We start from the raw sequence: 21,099 nt of genomic DNA, 5'->3' as shown, positions 1-21,099 counted from the left end.
TGTGTGTGTAATTTAGAAGCATGTTGCATATGTTCTGTTTCTTTTGTTTGCCTGTTTTTCACAACTGTAATCATATTATAAAATTCTGTATTTTTTAACTTTTATTTTAACACAATCATTTTCTCTTCATCGAAGTTAAACATGATTTGGTTATCCACACTGCATCACAAATCATCTCAAAACTTAGTGGCTTAAAACAATAGTCATTATTTCTCACAGTTCTGTGGGTCGACTGAGGCTCAGTTGAGTGGTTCTTCTGCTGGTCTTGCTTTGTGTCCTTTATGTGGCTGCAGTCTGATGGCAGTGGGGGTGAGACCTCTGAGATGGCCTCATATGCCAGGTCCTTGAAGAGGATGCCGGGAAAGCTGGTCTTAGAGCCTGGGAGCTCCTCGTAGTCACCCAACACGGTCTCTTCACCAGGGTCTGGGGGCTCCTTACGTGGTCCTCAGAGCTCCCACAATGCAAAAGCAGAAGTCGCCATTCCCTTTTAAAGCTCAGGCAGGCCTGGAATGCCTACCTCCTGCTATTAGTTAAAGTGAGTCACATGTGCTAACATCTGTGTGACATGGCCCAGGCCCTTCTTCCCTACTTGCTCCTTTCTCGTTGGGACTTTTTCTACCTATTCTTGCTTATTTATTATTCCAGATAAACTTTATCAATCTGCCTGGATCCAGGAATAAAGAGAGGATGGTGTTTTTGTTGGTATTGCTTTAAATTTATAAATTAAATAGGGACAAATGAACGTTTTAATGATGTTGAACCTTCCTATCCAGGCATATGGTATGCTTTTCCCTCTGTTGAAATCTACAGTTATGTCTTTTGTAAGACATTAATAATTTTTCTCCTTTGTCCTTTTTTTTACATTTCCCACTGTCTATGCCCAACTTGTTTTATTATTTCTTGAACTCTTTAATCCAACTATGTTTTTGGGGGGGATGTGGTGGGGGACTTACGGTGTGATGGCAAAATCTAAATGAATTTTTCTTCTAAATATCCATTTAGTCTAATTTAATTTACTGACTAATCCTCTGTTCTCTACTGATTTATGGTAACTCTTGTATCATTTATTAAAACCTTATATACTAATATATTGGGATCTTTTCTGAGCTATCTTGTCTAACTGGCCTTATGCCAGAATGATGCTATATTAACTCTTATAGCTTTACTATGTTTTATACTTAGTAAGGCTCTTTTTTGTACAATTAACATTTTTAAAAGATATATCTCTTAAACACTGTATTACTTTTTCAGAATTTTAACATAATAATTTCATTAAATTTCCTCACTAAAATTATATTGAGAGATTAATTAAGCCTAAGAATTAATCTTATAAGACCAGACAGTTGAATATATTTAGATTTCCTATTTAGAAAGAGTGTACATCTATCCACTTTTCATATTTCGTATTCCTTAATTCACTCTTATTGCTTTATTCATGTGACTCAAACATATATTACAATCAAATTATTCCAAGTATTTTATATTTTTATTGCTATTGAGAATACAATCCTTACTTTCATTTTATTTTCTAACTGGTTATTGCTGTTAAATAAAAATGCCTATTGATTTTTGTATATGTAGCTGTTTTAAAATTTACAGGCACAACACATAAATGGCCAAAGAAGTAACAGTCTTCACCTCTCTATAAATTAGCCCAGTTTAGCTCTCCAGCAACCATTTGTGCTTAGGGTGGAGGAAAAAAATCAATCTTCCTATTAAGTTGCAACTCAATTGAAAGTGTTTTACATTCCCTTTCGCATCCTCATTCTCCTTCTCGCCTTCTCTCTGAACTATTCTACCTGGGATGGGAGAGGCGGACGGTTCAAAATGCCCTGTACCTCGACCAAGGTCCCAGCGGGAGTAACGTGCCGTTTCATCGCCTGCAGCCCCACCACGCCACCACACCAGAGGGATTTAGCTCTCTCCACTGCTGCCTCAGTCCACACCCCATTCCTGCTGGACCCTCTAATCCTCTGCTCCTTCATTTTCACTTGGTCTGCGTTTTCTATCATTTTCTGTGGCCCTGTCCATCTCCATCTCAAAGTGAGAAGCTGACTCCAGAGGACAGGAAGCCAGACCCCACCCCAGGATCTATTTTGCTATATTCTCTTGTCATATCTCTTTCTCCAAACCAGATCTCATATCTTTGGGACAATGCTCTTTATCACACAGTTTGTGATTCAGGGTGTAAATCTGATGAAGGGAGAGTTGGGTGGAGGTAACCTACTAGGAATTACAAGACATAAACATTCTTTAGATAATATTTCAAAAATATTATCCTACCACATATATTTATCTTATCTCCTTCTATTACGGAATGTAAACGTTCATGCATGCAAAGCAGAGACGTAGTATAATAAAGGTCCATGTCCTTGTCACCCAGCTTCAGTAAATATCGCCCTGTTCCAACCACAACTCGTCCCTTCTTCTTCCTTCTCCTCCACCTCCTGGAGTGATTTTAAAACAAATCTCAGTGTATCATTTAGCTCTGGTCAAAATTTCAAACTCTTTTGCTGATAACTTTCCAGAGTATTCTTCCTTTGGTTGTATCCCATTAGTTTTGGTATGAAGCATTCATGCTTTGTTAGTTTGAGTCGGTTATTGTATTTTTATTTGTTCCTTGACCTAACGTATTTGGGAAAGTATGTCTTAATTTCCAAGTAGTTAAAATTTTGGTGGTTAAAGTGTCTGAACTGTATTTAGTTAATTGAATATAAGATTTTCCTTGTGGCCTAGTATGCAATTAATGCTTATAAATGCATCGGGGACATTTGAAAAGATGAATTCCCCGTGATTCCATCTTGTTAATTGTACCTCTTTACTATTTTGTTAAAATCTTATATATCTTTATTTTTCAATCTACTCAATCTCTGATAGACCGTGTTAAAATCTTCTGCTAACTGTATCTGTCCGTTATTTTTATATGTGTAAACATTTTTGTTATACACGTATATTGTTGCTATATGGTACAGGTTGAATTTAATGTCACTGCCAAATTCATATGCTGAAGTTCCAAACCCCAATATCTCAGAATGTGACAGTATTTAGAAATAGGGTCTTTCCAGAGGTAATAAACCTAAAATGAAGTCATTAGCGTGGGCCGTAATAAATACGAATTGTGTCTTTACAAAAAAGGAAAATTTGGAGGCAGACACACATACTGGGAGAAGGCCATGTGAAGATGAAGATGCATAAAAAGAAGACAGTGCGAAGCGCCACGGAGAGGAGACAGTCATCAGCAAGCTGAGAAGAGGCGCCTGGGACAGATCTTCCTCATGGCCCTCAGAAAGAAAGAAGCCTGCTGATGCCTTGTTTACTAACTTCATTCTCCACAACGGTGAGAGAATTGGTTCCTTCGGTTTGTGGTAGTTCGTCACAGAAGCCTTGGGATGCTAATATATATACTATATAATATACTATATAATATATACTATCTTGTCATGCTTTATGTAAGCAATTGATGAAGTGACCGCCTGTTCTTTTCTTTAAAACCAACTTTATCGATAGCACTGTACCCCTTCCCGATTTTCACACTTGGTTGGCAGTCCTTTGCCCAGTCATGTAATGAGATCCTGTGACCGCCTTGCTATAAGCCCAGGTATTTGTCGTGTACACACATGTAGTATGGTGGGTGACTGCTGACGTGTGAGCTCTGGGATCAAAACGGTGGCTGCCATTCTGTTTCTACGTGGCCTTGGGAGAGGACGTTGACCTTTCTGCGCCTCGGTCTTTTCCCTCGGTGAGGTAATGAAGTAGTCATTCTACCTATAAGATTGTTAGGAGAATGAAATGAACTAAATTCGAAGTGCTTAGAACAGCGCCGGGCCCGCAGCGAGTGCTTGATAAATATGTGAGCTGTTATGAAGCCCGTCAGCTTCCCGTAACGTAGTTATTATGAGGTCATCCTACAGATAAGGGAAACTGAGGCTCAGAGAACTTAAGTCAGGGAGCTAGTGTGACAGGATTGTTGCAGGGTTGGGTTGCCAGGAAGCAGGCTCTGAGATGGAGATTCTTGAGTAGGAAGTATATTGGGGTGCTCTGCAGAACAGTAAGTGGGCAGGGGTCGGGGAGAAGGAAGCAGGATGTGGTTAGGCAGAGAGAAAGTGGAACTGTGATGCAATCGTAACGAAGGCTCCCCATCCAAGAGTGGTTTGATGCTCTCGTCCAAATCCCCCTTCCCTCGAGTGTGGGCCGGATCGTGGCTCTGATGAACAGAAGAAAAGTTAATGTGACAAGTCAGAGCCTAGATCACACGGGCACTGCAGCTCCCTGCCTGCTCTCCCTCTGGGACTGCCTGGTTTGGGAGAAGTTAGCTGCTAGCCGTGAGGACTCCTGAGCAGTCTGTGCAAAGTTCCACATGGTCAAGAACTGAGGAAGCCATCTTGAAATGGATTCTTCAGCCCCAGTCCAGCCTTTAATGGATGACTGTGGCCCTAACATCCTGACTGTAACCACCTGAAGCCTTGAGCCAGAACCACCCAGTGAAGCTGCTGCTAAGTTCCCGACCCACAGATACCGAGAGAGTAAGTTTCTTGTTTTTAACTACTGACTGTTGGGCTAATTTGTTATGCACAATCGATAAAATAGGGAGCTTTGGAGCTGGAATTTTTCTTCAGAGTTGTCCCAAACAGGGCCGAGGGGGAGAGGTCTTTGTATCCTAAGTTGACTAGTCATTAGATGTGGGCTTCCCCCTCCAGAAAGGACCATGACTTTGGGGAAAGCAGTTTTCTTTAGCTGAGGGTGAGTTTTTGAAGCGTGACTTAGCTGAGCACTGTAGAGACCAAACTTTGAGCAGCTCAGGGAACATATCCTTCAGTCCTGAAATAAAGGTCTGGATAGAGCAACATAGCACTCACTAAAAGTTTAGTGGGATGTCTCCTTTGTCTCAGAAAGGGCACTAGGCTCACAGCTGAAAACAGGCGGAGTGTCCCATCTTCTAACGAAAAATGCCTGTGACCGAGCCACTTTCTCCAGGGCTTAATAAAATATGTCTAGCCCTGCTTCCACCAAATTCTTCCCCAACCTTCTCCTTTTCAGTCTACACTGGAAGGCAGGGAAAGGAATGAAAGGAGGCAGTTGGCCTTGTGGAGAGGACAGTGTTTCTGGTGGGAAGCGATGGAGAGGGAGAGGCCAGTGATCCATTCCCTCCTTGCAAATCTGTCTAGTCAGCATTCTTGATGATTTATTCCTGAATTTCAAGGGGGAGCAAGAAGATTGAAGGAAGATGGCGGGGTGGAGAGGAGATGCCATGAGGCGGCCTCCTATCTAACCCTTGGGTGGGGCAAGGATGTATATTTCTGAGTCAGATGGACTCTGTGGTCCTGAGCTGCCCTGCTGGATCCTCACCCAGGAGACTGGGTGTCCTGCTGCATGCTGGCAGCGGGCGGATGGAAAAGACCAAGCTGGAGCTAGACCTCCCAGGAAAATGTACAGAGAAAAGAAGGACCACTAGGCTTTTTCACATGGGCCCTAGGAAAGGAATTTCAAACAAGGGCCAGTTATCCCGAGAAGCAGGGATCAATTGAAAGGGAACTCCAGCAGTAGCCAGTTAAGAGACTCGCCTCAACAAAAAGGCGGCCTTGAAGAGAACATTAAGCATCCGAGCGCCAAAACCATGACTTGCATGTCCCACCCGAAGGTCCTACTCAAGCCATTAGAGTGACATTTTGACATGGTCTGATTTTCAGCAACCGAAATTGACCAGAAAGTTATGACATCACCTAAGGTGTGTTCAGGGAGGGAAGAGATCAAAAAGAACAGTGATTGGAGAAAAATGGACTGTTTTATTTTTGGAAGACATCACACCAAGATGGCTCAACAAACCGATTACACTGATAATTTCTGAAACTAAAGCTCTTTGCACCGCACCAGCATTCCATACAGGTTGTGTACAGCCTACAAAAATGAGTAAAAGATGGCACGCCTGTCCTCAAGGAACAAGAAATATTCTATTGTAAAGTATAAAGCAGGTTTGCTGAAGCAAACAAGTCTAGAATGTGAATCCTTGCAATGTGTTTCTTTTCCTGTTTCCCTGCACTGTCTACTGAGATTGATATTTTACCGGTGGAAAAGATGGGTGTCTAGTGGAGAGGGATCCAGTTCCTGAATTGCAAGTAGAGTAGACTGGGAGTATTAAGTCCCTGATGAATTGTTTTAGAATTGCTGAGTTCGAATTGCCAGGAAGATTTCCAAGACAGAGACGGAAGTCCTAAGGGCACAGAGGAGCTGAAAACTGAGCACTGAATACTGGGAAATATCACACGTATCAACCTTCAAAAGTAATCGCACCATCACTGCCCTCCTATAAAACACCTTACATTCTCAAGAGAGAAGCACTCGTGATATTAATTCACGAAATCGTTTTATGGAAAATGTCTAACACAATCCTAAAAACAATACAGGTTAAAAAAAACACACCGGAATCAAGGAAGTTAAAGAAAAAAGTACGTCTTCACTGCATTGGCAGTTACCAAAATAATAAAAATTTAACCTCTCTGCCTGTTGGAGAAGTCCTTGCTTAAAACATTTAAACATTAAAACATTTCATTTCAATAAACGTAGCATGTTGCCTCAACTACAATGCTGCCTGCAGTCTACTGCCCTCCCGCCCGACCTGCGTCTAGTTCAGTCAGCTCTCGCTGGGAATAAAAAGGAGAACAGGCAGGTCCGTTTTGGCTCTGAGGTTTTCATTTCCACGAACTGCCGAGACCCCACTCTCTGCGCACGAATATGAATATTCAACACCGTGTCCCAGGGCGCGCGCCGACCGGGGACCCACAAGCCCCCGCGCGCGGGGACCCGGCAACGCGGCTCGGCGCGCGGCAAGGCCACCGCGCACCCGGACACCCTGGGCCCGGCGGCGGGCGGGGCAGCTGAGCTCGCCGCCGATGGGCGCTTCGCAGGCCGATAGTGCAGGGCAGGGGCCTGACACTGGGATGCTGGGCCTCAGGACCCCCGGGAGAAAGTGGGGGCGGACCAGAGAGGACGCAGACTCCAATCCCCACCGCCTTAGAGGAAACAGCGTAGCGCCTCCGCGCCGCACAGCCTGTCGGGAGCCGCCCCTCCCGCTGGTCAACGGGCGGGAAGGAGGACATTTCCGGCGTTTTGATTGTCTTTACGGAAGGGGTGGGGCTACCTGATCTCGGCCCTCTCGACCGGCGGGGGCAGGACGAGTGACAGTCCTTCGGCCCGCGCTAAGCTCCGCCCCTGCGCCGGAAGGAGGCGGGCGGGAGGTCACGTGACGCCAGGCCCGGCGGAGGAGAAAGGGGCGGGCCTCCTCGGGTCACGTGCGGCAGGAAGTGGCGCTTGCTGCGGAGTTTTCGAGATGGGGACCTCCTTGGACATTAAGATTAAAAGAGCGAATAAGGTTTATCACGCCGGGGTAAGTGGAGTGGGCGGGCCTGCAGGTTTTGTCACTTCCAGGACCTCACTCACTCTGGGTGTCCTTGGGCGGGGCAGGGGCGTCTCCCCCAGGTGCGTCGTCCACGCGGACGGCTGCCCTACCGAGACGCCCCCAACGGAGTCGCCCTGTGTTCGGAGTCTTGTGGGCTTAGGGTCCGCAACCGGAACTGCAGCCCCATCCGCCTGAACATCCGGCTCCGGCTCGGGTCCCGGGCTTGAGCTGTGACAGTGAGCACCGAGGGCGGAGGAGCTCGGTAACCAAGCGACCCGATCTCTCAATCCTAAGGTGACTGCAAAGCTCTAACGAATGAAAGGCAGAATTCACCTTCAGAACGGAAAGAGAGATTTCAGGCCTGCTCAGCGCTAGCACTATACAAAAGTTTCTCATATCTCAGGTTTTATTCTTTGAATAACACACAGAAGGAATGGCATATTAAATTGCAGGCCCTCCAAAAAAAAATCTTAACTATACCATGAACAAGTTTTGTGCCACTGGCTACTTAACCTCCTCGGGCCTCAGTTCCCTTATTTGCAAAGTGAATCTTACTCTATCAGAATCAGTCATCCTGGGGAATTTAAAAATATGATTGTCCAGGTCTCATCCATAGAGAACTGATTTTAATGTGCAGCCAGGGTTGAAATCACAGTTTGCTCTCACACTCTGGAATAAAATGAGAGTAGTGGTTAGTCACATGAATGCAGCTTGGTTTCAAAAGAGATAGACTACCAGGCAGAGATCATGAATGTATGCTAAAAGCTTTGGGTGCAAAATAATTGGGGAAACCTGATGTTTACACAGACTCAAATTGTCACCTTAATTGCAAAGAGAGGAAGCTATCTTTAAAATAGAGGAATCTGTGTCTACAGCCATGCTACCCTGAACACAGCCGTCTGATCTCAGAAGCTAAGCAGGGTTGGGTCTGGTTAGTACTTGGATGGGAGACCATCTAGGAAGACTGGGTGCTGTAGGCGTAAAAAAAAAGATAAAATGGAGGAATCTGGTAGTCCCCACCCTAACCAAGACCAAGGTGAAGATCACCTTCCCATCACCACTAATGAGATCGACATGTTCTGGCGTCATAATAGAGGGTTCTGGCATGGTACATTGAGAAGGATACAGCTCAGCCTGTGCAGTATATCTGCCAAAAATGTTTACCTAAATCAGTTCATAAGGAAACAATCAGGCATGTCCAATATTAGGGCCATTCTGTGAAATAATTGGACTGGATCCTTAAAAAATGTCAATGTCATGAAAACAGGAATTTTTCTAGATTAAAAAAGACTAAAGGGGGATGATAATCAAATACAATGGATAATTTTTGATAAATTAGAATATGGACTATTATATAATAGTTTTGTATTGGTGTTAAATTTCCCAAGTGTGATATTTATATTTGGGTTATCTGGAAGAATTTTGACATATTTAAGAGTTAGGTTACACAATTATTAAATTTTAAATGGTCCAGACATAAATTGTGTGTACACATGCGTGCACTTCCACATGTGAGGAGAAAAAGCAGATGTGGCAAAATATTAATCATTGGTGACTAACTGAAAGCTATATGGGTCTACTTTGTATTTTAAGTAACATCTTTATTGAGATCTAATTCACGTACTATAATATTCACCCTTTTAAAGTGTGGAATTCAGCGGTTTTACTATATTCACAGAGTTGTGGAATCATCACCATCTAATTTGAGAACATTTTTATCACCCTAAAAGAAACCCTGTACCCATTAGCAGCCACTACTCCTCAGTCTCCCCTTCCTCTTAACCCTTGGCAATCACAATCTACTTTCTGTCTATGGATTCGCCTATTCTGGACATTCCATATAAATGAAATCGTACAATATGTGGCGTTAGTGTCTGGCTTCTTTCACTTAGCATAATTGTTTTCAGTGTCCGTACATGTTGTAGCAGGAATCAGTTCCTCATTGCTTTTTATGGCTGAATAATATTCCATTGTATGGATAGACCACAGCTTATCCATTCATCTGTTGACATTTGGGTTGTTTCCACTTTTTGGCTATTGGGACTAATGCTGCTATGAACATTTTAGTACAAGTTTTTGTGTGACCATATGTTTTCATTTCTCTTGGATAGATACCAAGCAGTAGAATTGCCCGATGACATGGTAATTTCATTTTTAACTTTTTGAAGACCGAGTTTTCCAAAGCAACTATAACACTTTGCACTCCACCACAGGGTATGATGCTTTCAGTTTCTCCTCTACTTTGTATTCTCATGATTTTTCTGTAGCCTGAAAAGAAGAATTAGGGGAGGCAGTGACTGAAGACTATATATGTTTCGCTTTAATACTTATTTCATTAAAAAGTTAGCACGTTCCGTTCAGAGATGTTACTCCAGTTGAGATGCTGAGATGTTTTCTGTGGTTTAAAATGTGGTACAAATAATGAAAAGTACATTTAGAAGAAAACGCAAGAAGTGGAGTCATAAAGTTGACTCAGCCAGAAGTTTTACACAGTTAGGACCAGTCCCTGTGGGTGGCACAACTGAAGTTGGTGTCAGCTATGCCCATCTCGTGCACATTTTTTCGGTGTCATTATCAGGACCAGTTGTTGGCTTTTGGAAGTGTTTCTCAGTCTTCGGTCGCTCCTACACTTCATGCATTTTATGCTAATGCAGTTACTATACTAAATGCATTTTAAAAGGAGACTTTATATGGTGACTTATGGTGATCGTAAAAGAAAAACCGATATAACTTATGAATAGATGGTTGCTATATTTTTTTAAGAAAGCCAGAAAAAGTTATTAAACAGATTAATCAGTTGACAGAAGTATACACATGAACGTATGTGTCTGTCTCATGTTAGACTCCACGATCTTTGATTCAGGATAGGTGGAGTACATGGTCAACAGTGTCACAGCTGCTTCCTAAGCTCCAGGTGGCAGGACCTTTGCTGTCTAGTCATTTCCTAAGGTCTCAGTGCCTTTGGACAGTGCGTGTTTCATGCACAATGATTGTCAAGGGGTGGCCTGTCCCTCCCTCCCTTCTTGTAGCTGGCTGTAGGCGGAAGTAATAACATAAAAGTTTTCAGTTTTCTCTGTACATCTCAACAGCACTGGTAAAGATTCAGTTACTAAAGATTTGACTCATCGGTGGCAAGCACAGTACCTATAATTCTCATGGTTCGCTTGAGGTGGCTGCCACCTATGTTAGCCTGATCCTTAGGTGATATGTCATTCAGATGAGACGTGTTTGTCCGTGTAATCACATAAAGCAGTCTTATGCTCTGTTGGAGGTACTTAGCAAACACTGGTGTGGGGTTTTGTCGGCCAGGCAGCATCACTCCCATTTTACTGATGAGGAAACTGAGGCCTAGCCAGGTTGAGGAACTTGCCCAAGATGATCCAGCTAATGACAGACCCTGGATTTCAACGCAGGTCAGTTAGATTTCAAAGTGTGTCCATCATTATAACCCCTCCCTATTATACTGGCCATTTTTATGCAAAATGGAGGAATTTTTAAAGTAGAAATAGTTGTTATTACTTTCCTAAAAGTGATGTAAATAGCTGTAATATTTCAATCTAAAAACCGCTGTGACTTCTCAGAAAATGTGATTTTGTTACTGTGCTTTTCAGTCATAGTTGTTGTAGAAGCATTTGAAAATGACTTTGATTCTGTGGACACCAGAGAGCCTAAGTTATGCTTGGGTTTAAGATTGACATTTGAGTGTTTTCCTAGAAAAGAACACTCATTGAAAATTGATGTGGTTTTTTTTTTTAAATCACAGTTGAATCATTAAAAAAATGGAAATATAATGCACGCTAGGTTAACAATTAAGCTTTTACATAAGGCCGGAATTGAAATGTCAGGTCCTCCTTCCTCTTGCCAACCCTCTTTTCTGTCCGGGGAGGTACCCACTGAACTTTGTGTCCTATTCCCGACATTTCCTCTGAATAACGGGTGTACATGTGCACGTGTGTGCGCGCGCACATACACACACACACAAGCTTGTTCTTTTTGCTTAACAGTATATCTTTCTTTGTCTTGGATACTTTTCCTTATCACATCTTCATCAGTCTCATTCTTAGATTGTTATTTAACCAAAACAAATTAATTCCACCAATGTCTCTTGATCTTTTGAGGCCTAGTAGAGAGATAGGTAGGTAAATATGGAAAACAAAATGTGATAAACTATGTGTGGCATATGAAGGGCACAAGGCTGGGTATTGTCATCACAGGGGAGAGGGCTCTTTGGGAGCTTTGTCGAGGCGCCGATGCTTGAACTAGTTTGAAATGTAAGTTTTCTCTGTACGTCTCAACATCTCAACAGCACTGGTAAAGATTCAGTCACTAAAGATCTGGCTCATTGGTGGCAAGCACAGTACCTGAGGGCCCCTCCCACTGAGGCCGGAAACGTGACTTGTGTTTTCAAAGCCCTATAGATGGTATGAGATGATCAAGCATGTGATAGAAAGTCCCTAATTCCATATTTCCAGCAAAAGCGATGATTTCCCAAAAGAGGACTTAACTAATATTGTTCTATAGTAACGTAAACTAGCATAGCCCTTTGCAAGTCACAGTGCTTTAATCCTCACAGATGCCAAAGCGGTGGCATTTCCCTTCACTTTACGGTGAGAAGCCTGAGGCGCAGAGAATTCAATGACATGCCAAGGCACTGATAAGAGCGAATATTCGAAATTGCCTTTTTATTCCCAAATTCAGGACTCTGTGTGCCTTGTCTGGGTCTTAATTCTCATCTATAGGATGGAGATGGTACCCACTCAAAGGGTTTGTTGTGTTTTAAGACACTTGTTATAAAGTACAAATTGCCAGTTATAAAAATAGTCCTGGGAATGTGAAGTACAGCACAGGGAATATAGCCAATAATCCTGTAATAACTACGTATGGTGCCAGGTGGGCACTAGGCTTAGCGGGGGGATCACTTTGTAAGGCATTTAAATGTCTGATCACCCTGTTGCACAGATGAAACTAATGTAACATTGTATGTCAGCTTAACTGAAAAAAACAAAACAAAACATTTATTACAGGTTCTGACCCACAGTGGGGGCTCAAATGGCGGTGGTCGTGGTACTGTTAGGCTTTTCCGTGTCTTTTTATACTCAGAATTGCTCTGTCCGCCCCAGTGTTGATCAGGTGGTTCGTGGGCCCTGCAGATGGCACGCACGGTGAGCGCCTGTCCGGTGCTCTGCAGGCTGCTAGGTGGCTGGCTCTCCACGGTGGCCTTGGAGGAAGAAGGGCCAGTGGTGATAGCGTTTTGGGCACTGAAAGCTGAGTGTGGTTTTGGTATTGCTGTGTACTTCTTTGCTTGGTGTAGGAGATCTGTTCTTCATCAAAAAGTTGGACTCAAATGCATTGTAAATTGTTATATTTTCAGTGCACTGGAGGAGCTTATTGGTTAAAAGAACCCTGCAGTACATCGTTTTGTAATGTAAATATAATTCGTTTGTTTTTACAAATTCACTGTTTTACATCCTTTAATCCTGGCACAGGTACTCCTGAAAATGACACTGTTAAATATTATGGTTGTGAAAAACATAAATAAGAGATTTCCTCCCCAGCATAGCCAGGTTTCAGTGATAAGGGATTTATGCACTGTCGCCACAAGAACCTCTAGATTTGCATTTGTCTTACTTGGCTTGCATTCATTTCCTGTTAAAAATATTAAAAAGGAAAAATCCTGTACATAACGGTTCATTATTATGAAGAGAAATTGCAAAGCTAGAATAGTATGGAGAAAAGCCTAACTGTTCTACTTCGTACCGCTGGATTCTCCATACACGAATGGTCAGTTACAGTGAATGCTGTGGCGAGTACTTAAGGGGTAAAAATGTGGACCTCTGAACTAGGAGGGATCTCATTTTGTGGCACGTATGAACCTTTTAGGAAAACAGTCATCTAAACTTTAAGCGAGTCTCTGTTCTCACGAATAATCTAATTCTCCTGCAAAGACTTGTCTCCTAAATCATACCCTCACCCCTGTGTAGCAATGAGAGGTATTTTCAGAATTATCCAAGCCCGTTGGAAAACTGGGGTGCAGTCAATTATCTGTGTAGTTCTCCACTTGCCGTCCGGTGGAGCAGATTTTGTGCTGGCCGGGACGTCGGTAAAGCTTGCCTGTGGGTCTGTTGATTCGTGGACTCTTCAGCAGCTGGACACGTCTCAGCATGTCACGGGCACCCTTGGACCCTGGCAGGCCTCTCGGACTTTGGCAGGGTAGTTGGCCTTTTCTGCCTTCCTCTTGATGCCGAGTCCCCAGTCCAGACCTCCTGACCTTGAGTCATCAGTCTAGACCTCTTGACCTCATGTCATCCTGGTTCAGCCAGCCATGCCGTCCCTGTGGGCTGACACCTGCAGTCTTGGCCTCCCAGGACCCGCGGCGCTCGTCCCCCAGTCAGAACGCCCAGCCGTGCTGCGCACAGGCAGGCCTTGTGCAGACGGCACCTCGTTTCCCCTCATCGACTCCTTTCCCTCTACAGAATCGGGAGAGCGGGTCTGTTCTGTAGGTGGTCCCAGCTCTCAGCCTGCCAGGAAGTTCGCGGCTGCTCTCTTCCTTCCCCTGCCACCCCTCCCCACCCCCACTCCCCCGCCCCGTCCTCCTGCACCTCTCACTCCGCACTTTCCTTTGGGCTAAGCAGATCTCTCCGGGGCCCCCCATCACTGTTCCTGCACCTCTGCTCCCCGTTCTCTCCAGACCCCTCTTCCACCCTTGCCGCCTGCCCTCAGCACGGGCAGGCTCCATGCGAGTCGTCAGCGGAAGCCAACCTTCCATCTGCGTCCACGGTCAGTCCAGCTGCACTTGGGAGTTTTGAACCCCCAGCTCTGAGTGCCTCTTCATCTCATTCAGCCTTTTTCATCAGGCAGTTGTTACATGTGTCTGCAGTTCCCTTACCAAGCGAGCCTGTGCCTCCACCCCCACCCCCGGGTAGTGTTCTCGGGTCCAGGTTCTGTTCACAGAACAGACTCGCCAGCCTAGCCGTCGGCGGGGTGGGCTGGCAGCCCCCCTCCCCCGTGAGCACACTCAGGCCGAACTGTCTCGGAAGAACATTAACAAATCGACCACTGACAATATTATGCGAACAGGAAAAGCACGATGTTCCGAAGCTCAGAAATAAACTTTGCCCTGTTTGGATGGATAGTTTAGGGAGGTCAGTCAGTGTGGTGGCTTGCTTCAGGCTCAGTCAAGGTTCCTGCGTGAGCCCAGCTCACGATCCTCTTCTTGTCTGTTGTTGTCTGTATAGTTGTACTTCATCTTACTGTGCTTCACTTTATTGTGCTTTGCAGACACTGCATTTTTTTTTAAATAAAGTTTTGTGGCAGCTCTGCATCAAGCAAGTCATTTGGCACTGTTTCTCCAACAGCATTTGCTCGCTTCAGGTCTCTGCCACATTTTGGTAATTCTTGCAATATCTCAGGCTTTTTCATTATTATTACTATATTTGTCATGCTAATATGTGATCAAGGAACTTTGATGTTACTCTGTAATTGTTTTGGGGCACCACAGACTGTGTCCATATGAGACAGCGAACTTGGTGGGTCAACGTCGTGTGTGCTCCAACTGCTCTACCAGCTGGCTGTCCACCCACCTCTCTCCCTGTCCTCAGGCCTCCCGATTCCTCGAGATATGACAATATCGAAATTGGGCCATATAACCCCACAGTGGCCTCTAAGTGTTCAAGTGAAAGGGGTCCATGCCTCTCACTTCAAATCAGAAGTTAGAGATGATTCAGCTCAGTGGGGAAGGCGCGTAGGAAGCCGAGATGGGCTCACAACTAAGCCTCTTATGCCAAACAGCCAAGTTGTAAGTGTGAAGAAAAGTTCTTGAAGGGAATTAAAAGAGCTCCTCCAGGGAACACACGAACGATAAGAAAGTGAAACCGCCTTACTGCTGACATGGAGGAGGTCTCAGTGGTCTGGAGAGAAGAGCAAACCAGCCACAACATTCCCTTAAGCCACAGCCCAATCCAGAGCAGGGCCCTAGCTCTCTTCATTTCTATGAAGCTGAGACAGGCTAGGAAGCTGCAGAAGAAAAGTATGAAGCTGGCTGGGGTTGGTTCATGAGATTTAAGGAGAGAAGCCGTCTCCATAACATTCAAGTGCAAGGTGAAGCAGCAAGTGCTGATGCAGAAGCTGCAGCAAGTTACCCAGAAGACCCGGCTAAGATAATTAACGAAGGTGGCTGCACTAAACCACAGATTTTCAGGACGGACAAAACAGCCTTATATTGGCAGACAATGCCATCTAGGACCTTCATAGCTAGAGAGGAGAAGTCAGTGCCTGGCTTCAAAGGACAGGTCGACTCTCTTCTTAGGAACTAAAGCAGCCGTGACTTTAAGTCGAAGCCAGTGCTCACTTTACCACTCCCAAAGTCCCAGGGCCCTTAGGAATTATGCTGAATTTCCTCTGCCTGAGCTCTGTAAATGGAACAACAGAGCCTGGCTGACAGCACATGGCAAAATGTCAGCCTTAGAAGTTTGGAAGAAGTTGATTCCAACTCTCACGGGTGACTTTGAGGGGTTCAGGACTTCGGTGGAGGAAGTAACTGCAGAGCATTAGAAGGGGAGCCCGAAGATGGGACTGAACTGCTGCTGTCTCATGATAAAACTTTCATAGTTGCTTCTTATGGATGAGCAAAGAAAGCAATGGAATCTACTGGTGGAGATTCTGTGACGATTATTGAAATCACAAAGGATTTAGAATATCGCATAACCTTAGTGGAGAAAGCAGCAGCAGGGTTTGAGGGGACTGGCGCCAATTTTGAAAAATTCTACTGTGGATAAAATGCTTTCAAACAATATTGCGTGTTACAGAAAAAAATCGTTTGTGAAAGGAAAAGTCAACAAACTTCATTGTTGTCTTATTTCAAGAAATGGCCACAGCCCCCAACCTCCACCCTGGTCAGTCAGCAGCCACCGACATGGAGGCCAGACCCTTCCTCAGCAAAAAGATGATGACTTGCTGAAGGCTCAGATGATGATCAGCATTTTTTAGCAATAAAGTATTTTTAATTAAGGTATGTACCTCATTTTTTTAGGCATAATGCTATTACACACTTAAAAGGCTATAGAGTAGTGCAAACATAATGTCTGTGCACTGGGAATCCAAAACATTCGTGTGACTTGCTTTGCTGCGGTGCCCTGGACCGAACCCACAGTGTCTCCGAGGTCTGCCTGAACCAGGGGGGCAGCCTGCCCTCTCACTTGTGGGCAGAAGGCAGTTTAGGCACAGAGAAGTGGAGCCTTTCTCAGGGCGATGGAGAATACATCTCACCTTTCCTCTCTCAAGTGAACGTGGGTGTTTCTTCACAAACGGCTCAAGAAAATGAACAGTATTGTTTGTTTAGAATAAAGATTTTTCCAAAAAAATAATTTAAGCAATGAAACTTTTATTAAATAAAATCTTATATAGAACTCTAATGTATCAGTTTTTATAAATGTAATAGTTACTGAAAGTTTGTCTTACAAGCAGGTAGAAGCAGAGCATTTCCATTTGAAGTGGCTCCCTCCGCGCCCTCCCTGACTCTTCCTCGGATCCCAAAGTGGCTGCCTAGGCATCCGCACAGGCCAGAACTCAGCAGTTCACAGTGTGAAAAGTGCCAGTTGCCGGACGTAATAATCCGTGGAGCCACCAGGTTGAACTTTTCCTATCAACCTATTTTATTTTGTCTGCACCAAGCTTACAGACTGTTAACTTTTTGACGTGATGCAGTGCATGCAACTAGGCTTAAAACATTTTGGATTTATTTGCTGGAGTATTTAAACCAAAAAAGGTAGCCTCCGACTCGACACAGACGGTAGACCCACCATCCTTGGTTATCAAGGACTGACTGTCTTTTGCCAAATTGACAGACTGCCCACCTGGGGTTCCTGGGCCAGCAGGTGCCGCAGAAACTGGTGGGGTTGGGCCACCTTTAGTGCGGTTCTCCCTCCTGATGTTGAAACTCGGGAGGGCAATGAGATTGTCACCTCTGGCTCTTGACAGGAAACTGTGCCTGGTTAAGCCATTCTGGCTCTGGATCGCAGATGCTCGCAAAGAACTTGCCTCCGAGAAACTGAAGGTCACACCCGCTGGCCAGCTAGTGCCAGGCAGGTTGTGATGTGCAGCGTGGGTGCACGTGCTTCCCGATGATGGCCGGGTTCAGTGTCCTCCCCACCCCGCCCCCATGGTGAGGTTCTTTCTTCTGCTTACGGTTTTACTGTCACACACCAGGCTTGATGGTAACCAAAACCGGCCCTTCCTGTTTTTTATTAGAAAAGATCATTTAAGGCCATTACTCTAAATCCCAAATCATCATCTTTGGGAAAGAAACAGAAGTGCCATCGAAGGAAAAGTAAGGGGTAGGAGGGCAGAAATTCTCCCCTTCAATAATAAGTAAAAAAAATAAATAAACTTTATAATTTAAAAAAAGTTAATTCAACCACACGTTTTGGACCTTTTAAAAGTACTCGTGTTAGTTTTGTAAGTTACATTTTTCTTGCTAAGAAGATTCAGGCAGTGTGAAGGAGTCCCAGTGGGAGCCGAGACTCCTCTGCCCCTCCCCCACTGCCCCATAAGCACGCTGCAGGATGTCACTCGGCAGCCCCAGCTCCCACAGTGGGTTCTTAGTGGCCATGGCCAGTGAGCCCTGGGCCACCGGACTAGCCCGAGGCAGAAGAACCGCCCCTGCGCTCCCGTGAGCGGCTGCGTGCGCTGCTGGCCTCGGCTGTCACCGCCAGCCCTGGGGTTTGCCTGCGCCTGGCCGCGCCTCGGATGCGGGTGCTGCACTGTTGTTCCCGTTTATACCCGTTCACCCCGACCGAGATTTCGGTTTGGTGGCCATTCGGGTCACGTTCTTTGGCTGGCTCCCTGTGCTCCATGGTCATGACTTTGGCGTGTAGTTAGGCCAGACTCTGTGATCGGAGCCACTAACACTTGTTTCTAGGCTGGAGTCCTGACTGTCACGCCGGTAGTTCCAAAGCAGTGTCCACATTCTAGACGTTCCGTGAGTTTTAATGATGCTGAAATCTGAAATCCAGTCATCGACATGAACCCATAACTCTGCTCTCTAACCCTGAAACAACACGGCTCGCCAAGACTCAACTCTCCCGCACCTACAGTCGACCCATGAACAGGGCAGGGGCTGGGGGCAGTCGAAATTCCACATAGAACTTGGGACTCCCCAAAACCTAACTACAGCCATCCCTCAGTATCCTCGAGGGATTGGTACCAGGACCCCCAGCAGACAGCAAACGGGGGTTGCTCAGGACCCTGATGTAGAACGCATACTGCAGCACACGGGGTCTGGGGCTTCCCAGCCAGGGGCGTGGACGCATCTGTGCATTTACTGAAAAACCTGCATGAACGTGAACCCATGAACCCGTACAGCTCAAACCTGCCTTGTTCGAGGGCCAGCTCTACTGGCTTTTATTTTTACTTTTTGTTACTAGCGTTGGCAATCTCATTTTGCCTCTTTCTTCCCAGCTTGCTTAGTGACCCAGGTTTCTTTTCCAGACTCTCAAGAAGGTTTCAGAACTAGGGATTTCAGAGGTATCTCCATCGGACAATGATCGTGGTTTTTGTCAGCACGTTTGACTTGGCGTTTACACCGCTGCTCATGCTAAGCAGGAATCAGTGTTACTACTGCACTGATTGTCTCTGCGTTTTTTTAACTGACGTGCGTCGCATGCAGTAGATCACTCTTTTCAGCATAGAGTTTGCAACTGTGACCTCCATCACAGTCAAGGTATGGAACAGCTGTGTCACCCCCCAGATTTCCTCGTGCCCTTTGTTGTCAATGCCCCCAGTCCTGGCAAACACGGATCTCGTTTCCATCCCAATAGTTGGCCTTTTCCAGAGTGTCGTATAAATGGCATAAATACGATGACGCAATCTGCAGGCTTTTGAATCTGGCCCTATCACTTAGCACTATGCCTTTGAGAGTCATTTGAGCTGTAGTGCATGAGAGTAGGTCAGTCTTTTTTTTTTTTGCTGAGTCGTCTTTGGATGTCGTCTTTTAGAATCGTCTTGAATGGATGGGCCATGGTTCATTCAGCCTCTGAAGGACATTTGGGTGATTTTGAGCAAAGCTACTAGAAACGGTGAGCAGATTTTTGTGAGAATATAATCTTTCATTTCACTTAGTAAAATCTAGAAATGGGATTGCTAGGTAGCATTGCCTCAGTTTTAACGATGCATTCTCTTCAAAATTCTCCTTTCTAGAACTGTAGTCAACGCCACATAATGTTTGCCATTATTTACTACATGGAGAAATATCGGGTGATCTTGTATTTTTTAAACAAGATGGAGAAAAATTGTTATAAAGAATAGTGGAGATGGGGGATACCTAACAAGTCACAATCTCTTTAATGTGTCTGATTTTCATTTTCCAACCGAATGGGTCTCAAAGTGCCACTAGAGAGACGAGAGTGTTTCAACAGGCAGTTGATTGTCTAACTTGTGTTTTTCTGCCTAGCTCAGTGACTTGCCTTGTGATTTTTTTAAAATGTTAGTTAACTACTTAGTGCATCTGAGTCCCTGTCGGTAAATTCAGGGCAGTGCACTCTTGGTGTGTACAAGATCTCCAACTAAATGTGGTGTGAGACTCCCAGGTGGTTGTAAGTGTTACTGAAATGTCAGGACAGAAGGAGACTTGTTCAGATACACAGAGGACTCCTGGGGACAGTGATGGGTGTCACAGCTCATCCTGCTGCTGGGACCATCAGAAAGCAAAAGATATTGGAGAGAGAATGGCTGAGGCGTTAACTAAAAGGCTGTCACTTCTCTGGACTGTATTCAAGTCCAAAGCAAGAGCTAATGCAGAGAAATGTGACGATCTTGACATCTTTCCCAGAGGAAGACCACAATGCCCTTAGGTTATAAAAATTCAAGGGCTTAGAATTTTGTATATTCAGATCTGGAGGCCACTCATTCTGAGATTGATCTAATTTAAAAGTTGATTTACTCTGTTAATAGTTAATTAATTCACATGATTCAAAATTTGTGAGTTTCAAGATGGATGCATCTACCCCCCGCTACCCTGCAAGTCCTCTTCTATTGGGCAACCCAAAGCTCTCAATTTCTTGTGATTCCTACCAAAAATATTTTATCCTTATACATGTAAATATGTACAAATGTTCTTTTTCTCCCCTTTTTGCACAAATGGTATGATATGTAGAATTAAAAAAAAAGAATACATATGTACACTAATGTGAGTGATTTCCACAATACTATTAAAGGGAGAAACCACGAGTCTATTATTGGAATTTCGGGTGTTTAGTCTTTTGTTATTACAACAGTCTTGCAATCAGTTATGTTCTTAAGTCATTTTACATGTCTATACGTATCTGAGAGAAATTCCTAGAAGTGGATTTGCTGGGCCCATGTGTTTGTAAAATGTTTTTTGTATTGCCAAACGCCCCTTACAAGGTTATGATATTATAGATGTCCACCCTCCCCCCGCAATGTATGAGAGTGCTTGTTGCCCTGCCCACCCCCTGCATAATGTGATCAATTTTTTTCACCCCTGTTAATCTGATAGGTGGAAAATGGCATTTAAGTTAGTTTTAATGAGCATTTCTCATGTTATTGAGAATGAGTATATTTTCATGAGGTTAGGAGCAATTTGCATTTTCTTGATTCTGTGAACTATGTCCTTATAGGTGGAAAATCTAATCTGATAGGTGGAAAATGGCATTTAGGTTAGTTTTAATGAGCATTTCTCATGTTATTGAGAT

The 21,099-nt window shown here is 44.5% G+C and overlaps 1 protein-coding gene and 1 pseudogene across 1 annotated transcript in view; both read left to right on the top strand.

Moving 5' to 3' along the window:
• The first annotated feature begins 7,221 nt into the window (after positions 1-7,221).
• VPS26C (VPS26 endosomal protein sorting factor C) overlaps positions 7,222-21,099 on the top strand; it is a 39,914-nt gene continuing 26,036 nt past the window's right edge. The window contains exon 1 of the mRNA XM_039858037.1: positions 7,222-7,381. Within this exon, the coding sequence (XP_039713971.1) occupies positions 7,325-7,381 (57 nt within the window). The 5' untranslated portion in view covers positions 7,222-7,324. The remainder of the gene's footprint in view (positions 7,382-21,099) is intronic.
• Positions 8,261-8,373, top strand: LOC120599186 (uncharacterized; annotated as a pseudogene).

This window comes from Pteropus medius, unplaced genomic scaffold (assembly GCF_902729225.1).
Source record: "Pteropus medius unplaced genomic scaffold, Ma_sr-lr_union100, whole genome shotgun sequence".
NCBI classification, from domain to species: domain Eukaryota; kingdom Metazoa; phylum Chordata; class Mammalia; order Chiroptera; family Pteropodidae; genus Pteropus; species Pteropus medius.
Note: the sequence above shows the minus strand (reverse complement) of the source record. Positions and strands in the feature narration are given on the sequence as shown.